The 6,832-nt window shown below is 31.3% G+C and overlaps 1 protein-coding gene across 1 annotated transcript; it reads left to right on the top strand.

Moving 5' to 3' along the window:
- Positions 1-1,082: 1,082 nt before the first annotated feature.
- LOC125056315 lies at positions 1,083-6,139 on the top strand. The gene is made up of 8 exons (XM_047659350.1): positions 1,083-1,203; positions 1,490-1,545; positions 1,646-1,928; positions 2,093-2,169; positions 2,262-4,493; positions 4,578-4,647; positions 5,386-5,438; positions 6,002-6,139. The coding sequence occupies exons 1-8, from the start codon at positions 1,083-1,085 to the stop codon at positions 6,020-6,022; spliced, it is 2,913 nt and encodes a 970-aa protein (XP_047515306.1). The 3' UTR covers positions 6,023-6,139.
- Positions 6,140-6,832: the final 693 nt, after the last annotated feature.

Raw genomic sequence — 6,832 nt, 5'->3', positions numbered from 1 at the left:
GATAAAAGGAGCTGCAGGAAAGTTATTAATAAAGAGAAATGCATATAAAACAAAGTTAAATACAATAGGACCAACGACGACTTTATTTGGTAAGTTCTGTATTATTTAAATGACAATTACTTAATATTTAAGCGATTAAAATATTTTTAAATATTTAAATTTTATGCTCGCGTCTAAATATAATATATAGTGTAAACATAAATAATGAAGTATCTAAATGAATATTGCTTCAGGAAAGAATTCAAAGAAAAATGGTTATTTTGATGTTAGTTTAGTGCACAGACCAACCGCCATTGTAAAATTACAAAATAAAGGAAAGAAACGAAAATTTAAGAATATTTTCAAAAAAATGAGTTTTCGTAGAAAACATCCAAAGAAAGAAATGGCGCGCGACAAAGTAAATCGAATGAAACGCTCAAATCCTTTCAAGATTCTAAAAGATATCGTGCTAAGAAACCGGTACACTGATTCAAATAATAAGGTGCGAAAATTATTTGATTACGACGTAGTGACAACTAGTTCAAATTACAATTTTGTAAATCACAACAACCAATTGTCAAAAATAGAAGCGCTATTGGGTCAAGTACCAAATATTACGAGTAAATTGGAATCACATGATTATGACCAATATTATTATCTACCTAACGATTTAAATATTATACATAATAAAGGATTATACAGCACGAAAGAGAGACCCTTATTTATATCAAACGAACTACCTTTGCTACCTGGTGAGATTTTATTTTTAGACAGCTTAAATTATTAACTGAATTAGGGAAATAGAATAAAACAAATTTGAAAAATTACACTTCATAATTTTTTTTTTAGATTTACCTTTAGATTCTTTAACGACAAATACATTCACTGGTAATGGTTTAGATAAAACAAATTATTTTGACGACATAATTCATATAGGAGTTAAAGCGGCCAGCGACCAAGAAACTAAATCAACTTTTAATTCAGAAAAAAGTAAAAAGGTAGATCCATTATTAGAAAATCTACTTGGAAGTATCACTACAGAAAATTTTCCATCAACTGAAAACAATTATGTAAACCACGATACAGAGAGGGAGGCGGAAGCTATGAGTGATATTTACAAAACAAATATAAAAAAGATACAGCCAAATAAATATAGCTACAAGCTTATTCTTTACAATGATAATAAGAAAGTAAATGAATTAAGAAACATGGATCCTAGGTATGGTAATCAGCAAGTATTGTCAAAAAGAGCGAAGTCCATCAATATATTTACGCATCGCAAAGTTCCAGAGAAAACTGTTCCATACATAAATAAAACTGATACTAAAGGAAGTCACAGAACCAACAGTAGTAAATTACTGAATCCCTCGAATAATGGTAATTAATATGTAAAATTTAATTAACATTCGTTAAAATTTATATGTTGCATTAACTAAAACTAGATGGGTACTAATATATAATTTGGAATAATCAATAACAAATTTTATATATATTTTTTGTTGTATTTTAGTTAAAAAACAGAAGAAACCTAAAAAACCTCCAACTACAAAAATGCAGAAACAGCAGGTACATTTTTAGAAAATTTTCATTACTTATATGCGTAATGAATGAACCAAGATAAAACATCAAGTCAAATGTAGACATAAATATTATTTACTTGTCGCAGAAAGCCCACCCTGATCATTTCTTTACAACACCTTTGCCGATGTCAGACAACAAATTTAACAAGTTTCTTGAAGATAACAACATTGACGTTCAATCCGTTACTGCCCCATTGCCGAATTATATTCCCTTTTCTACACATGTGATGCACATTGTATCAAATTTAAAGCCATACAAGAATAATATAGGCAACACCAAAAATAGAAAACATGGGGCGAAACAAAATAATAATTTCTTTTATATACAACATGAAAGGAGGAAAAGAGATAAGATTTCGAAAAAAAATAGTAAGTATGTTTGCTAAGTATGGATTTTCAATATTTGGCAGAGTCATACAATTTTCTGCTCTGAATAACTATAAATCAACAATACTATGATAATGTTTATTTTAATGAAGTTTTATACTAATAATTATTTTTCTTCTACTTAAATAAATAATTTTCATTTTCAGAATCATCAACGTTGGGTGCAAAACCAGTTGTAAAACCGGAAATAACATTTACACCTAAAAATAAAATATCTATAAAAGTATGAGTATAATATTCGTAAGAAAATATTTCTAATATAAAATAACCCTTAGAAAACTTGCACTTCACAACTTATTCCATTATTCTTTTCAGAACTATAGCGATGTGAAACGAAGTATAAAACAATTTCAAAGCTTTACTGCGCATGATGTATCTGCTTTAGAAATAATTGTTGACTTAAAAAAGTCTTCAGATTTAAATGAAAATGAAAATCAAGGAGCTACATCGGAACGTACAGTAAACGCTGTAGTTGTAGGTGAAAAACCAAAAATAACAAATGCCATTCAAGTTCATATAGCTTTACCGGATTTTTATAGTGAAACTATCAAAAGATCACCAGAGTCGCTTCAGGTCAAAAAAGTTTTCTCGGCTAAAATGGCCTCACCAATTGATATAGTATATCAGGTGCACACGTTTGAAAAAACAACAGTTCCTTCCACTACTATTGAAGAGAATAAATTATCTCCAGGCTTATATTTATTAGTAGAAAACTCAAATATGTCTGATCCTACAGCACAATTAATTTTGAAGCCAATGAAAATGGATCCAAATAGCTTAAATCTGGACATTACAACAAATGAAAGCGTATCTGAACCTCAAACAACTACTTCCTATACTAATGATGACAAAGTTAATAGTTTTGTAGAATGTAAACATAAAAGGAGCATTAATTGGGATTCAATAAAAAGACTTTTTGGACACGATAGAGTTTGTAGGTGTCGCTGTAAAGCAAATCAGACAATGTGCAAAGCTTGTGCTGCAAGTGATGCTGTTATATCTGAATTGATATTTGAATTTGACAACCTAGCAAAATACATGAGAGACCATTGTACTGAAATACAAACCTTCTTTTGGATGAACCCGACAGGTGGTAAAAAATTAAGGGAATCAGTTAGTAGGATTAATAAGTCCTTAAATGATTATTACAAGAGAGTAAAGGGGAAATGCAATGGAAGGACATGTAAAATGTTTTCATCAGGTATTGACAAAAGAAGCATTCTTCATGAATTTACGGAACACGACAACAATGGGTCACCCTTTCTAATGAATTTTTTGAATATTGCTAACGATTTAGAAAATGTTAACGCGTTAGGATTGTTATACGATGAAGCGTTTGAAAAACATGGACAATTACTTCAAAACTCAATTGATAGCTGTTTGTCACGAGTGTTAGTAAAAAGATCGGGCGTTGAAAAGGTGTATTCTCTTGATAAAATAAATATCAATTTAATATGTGATCCTAGTACAGAAAGGGGCACATTAAATAAGACTGTATTACACAGTTTAAAAAATAACGCAAAATTATTAAACAATGTTGATTCTAATAACTTTTTAAATAATGATGTGATAACCTTTAAAGGAGAAAAAAGAAAACGATTAAAGGATTTTGTGAGGCACCGATTTCAGTCAAAACTGTCGAAGGAAAGTTTTCAGGATGTGAGCAGTAACAATATAATATCAAATTTTAACAAAAAAAATAATTCAATAAATTTCCGACAACGACGGAAAACAAAACCTATAGTAAATGTATTATTATTGAAAAATGATCCTTCTGACAGTCCAAATAGAAATGTAAAACATGATACTGTAAGAAGTTTGACCACCGTAAATCAGTATAATTTTAGCGATCACGACTCACTAGTACATAGCATGGGCAAATTATTTAAATTACTAGGCAATCCTGATATTAAGGCCTCCACTTCCAGACATAAGAACAATAAAAGTTCCCCTAAAACTATACATAAATTAACAACGAATAATACGAAACATGCTGGCCGAAATAAATCTACCACAAAGGTATTGCACACTACAAAACACAATAAACCAAGTGCTGCATCTAAAGCGATTTATAAGACTGAAAAAAATGAAATAATAAATACTGTTATGGGCGTAACAAAGCATTTTTTGAATAAATTAAAATATAAAACGCATGCGACGGAACATTCTGAACGACATATAAGAAATGTTACCATAGATACGTATAACGAACCAACTGATTTGAATTCACATAAAATTTCAAGTGTGACAGATAGAGATAATCCTACAATAATAATATTGGATGAAAATTTGGAGCACGTTGGCGAGTCTAAAAAGGACCAAATTAATGATGATGATTTGAGAAGTCTTCTCTTTTCAGTTTTAAATTATAACTCTAAAGTTTTAAATGATGAATGGGTTCGAGCAGCTAATTCTGAAGCGACTGCCGGTATACAAAAAAGCAAAGTCTTATCCATCTCTAAGAAGTCGGTAAATAATACTAAAAAAGGATTTGTTAATAAACTTGCGGATAAATTTTTATGGAGTAGAAATGGCGATAAGAAAAAAGTGTGTACATATTATGTACTTACTAGTAGTATTTGTTTTATTTTGATACGATTTTTTAAAATTAATACATAAAACTTTTTGTAGGAACGGTTTCAAGGACACAGAATATCGACACCGTTTAGAAAAATCGATACAAGTAAGGATAAAACAACAGGTATTAAACTTTTCTTATATATACAATTAAACGACTTATGTCAAATATTAATAATTTAAAGCAATACGTGAAACGCTAGAATTAGTAGAACGCTTGATTCTACAATTAAGTTACAATATTTGCACTCATGCCAAATCCATTGTTTTATTTCATATGTTCATATATTCATTTTATGACTTGACGAGATACCTATAATTTATGTATAAATGAGAGAAATCTATTTTTTATTATTTTAATTATTATTGGACAATTCACACCAATTGACCTAGTCCCATGTTAAGCTGGTGAAGCTTGTGTTATGGGTACTAGGAAACGGATAAACATACATAGTATAGATAGTAAGACATATAAATACATATTTAAACACCCAAGACCTAAGCACAACACCAAATGCTCATCACATCGATGTTTGTCTCAGCCGGGGATCGAACCCGGGACCCATGGATTCGCAGTCAGGGGTACTATCCACTAGACCAATGAGCCGTCAAATCTATTGATCGCTAGATTTTTTTCCTACTTTAAAGTTCACAAAACAGAGTGTGAATTTACATGAATTACAATCTAGCCTATACAATAATTATGGCTAATAAGTAATAATATAATGACTTAATTTTCTAAAATACTAGTTTAATTTTTGATCTACCATGGTTGACCATTGACAATGTCCCGAAGATGTCGATTAAATAAGTAGTAAAAACTGTCTATGCACGAAACTAATATTTTAATTTTGATTTTTAGATTTGTCCAAATTTATATCCCTACCTACTTTTACCACCAAGTCAACATCAAAGGTAAGTGTTTCATATTTTATACATAATAAACAAAGTACATTCATGTTCACAAAGTTTTATCAGGAGATTTCAAATTCACAGATATAGGAATGTAAGAATTTAATATAAATTTAAAATATAATTTAAATGTTCAAATAATTACAATATGTACTAACTTACAAAAAAAACGCTACAACCTTTAACAAGGTCTGGGTCTGATTTCTATATCTGTTTCATGATCATTTGTTAATCTATCAGCCTCCTGTACCTGACACACGCCGTCGACTTTTTTGGGTCTAAGATTTCCTCACGATGTTTTCCTTCACCGTACGAGCGAGTGTTAAATGCGCACATAGAAAGAAAATCCATTGGTGCACAGCCGGGGATCGAACCTACGACCTCAGGGATGAGAATCGCACGCTGAAGCCACTAGGCCTACACTGCTTCAATTTAATAATCAAACTCGCATTAAAATGTATCAAAACATCTAAAAAGTGTAGTGTAGTGTATTCAACACTACTCTTCGTAGAACTTTTATGTTAAGAAAATTCTATCACACCTCTAACATGCAAAATGTTTTCAAGAGATCGGCGGCAGAAACATAACTATCTGCGATATATCGTCCACTTTAGGCCATATCTTAAATGCACAGAAGACTATGACCAAACCAGACTTTGAAACATATATGAAGAATATCAATTGCTACAAATATAGTGTTGTGCCAGAAAAGTTCTTGATAAAGTTTAATAGAAGAAAGAAGCATTGTAAAAAAGATGCACTTAGTTCGAATTACGAGAGATGGCGAAGGGACTCGAAGATGGAACTGTATGAAGATGATGGATTACTTGAGTTGGACGAAAGGTAATTCAATTTGTGATTTGTTTATATTATAAGGTTCTTGATAATTAAACATGTTTTCATCAAGAAAGCTAGACGTGGAAAGTAATCCTCGTAAATGTATAATCCACAAAGACACTCTCCTTAAAGCCTCAGCTAGCGTCGGAATACTGGGCGTTGAAATATCAAATGACGTTCAATTTGCGTTCCTTAAGGCAGTTTTTGTCACGCTGAACCAGCTGCCTACTGAAGTATTTCCGGACCAATTCGACTTCCTTAAAGAAAAGAGCGTACCAATTCTTAAAAGGCCGGCAACGCATTCGTGAGCCTTCTAGAAGTGTGAATATCCATGGGCGGCGGTATTACTTAACATCAGATAAACGGCCAGCAGGCAGTTTTTCTTACATATAAAAAAGTGGCGCCAAAAATGACCAAGTTTAAAAATATTTTTAATAGTTCTAAAATTATTCTTCTTAAGAGCGGCCAACCCGTCTATCTTTTCATACAAGCGCTCTCACGTGGTTATGGCGTTGTAACAGATATTTCTTTGAAACTTTTGAACTAGCAGGCACCTTGTG

The sequence above is a fragment of the Pieris napi genome, chromosome 14 (genome assembly GCF_905475465.1).
Source record: "Pieris napi chromosome 14, ilPieNapi1.2, whole genome shotgun sequence".
Classification (NCBI taxonomy): domain Eukaryota; kingdom Metazoa; phylum Arthropoda; class Insecta; order Lepidoptera; family Pieridae; genus Pieris; species Pieris napi.
Note: the sequence above shows the minus strand (reverse complement) of the source record. Positions and strands in the feature narration are given on the sequence as shown.

Bases quoted from the DNA above. Each gene is read 5' to 3' on its own strand.
- LOC125056315 (XM_047659350.1), top strand. From the start codon at position 1,083: ATGAGTGATATTTACAAAACAAATATAAAAAAGATACAGCCAAATAAA. The intron at 1,204-1,489 runs GTAATCAGCAAG...GTTGTATTTTAG, and splicing joins AAACATGGATCCTAGGTATG to TTAAAAAACAGAAGAAACCT. The intron at 4,648-5,385 runs GTATTAAACTTT...TTTGATTTTTAG, and splicing joins AAGTAAGGATAAAACAACAG to ATTTGTCCAAATTTATATCC.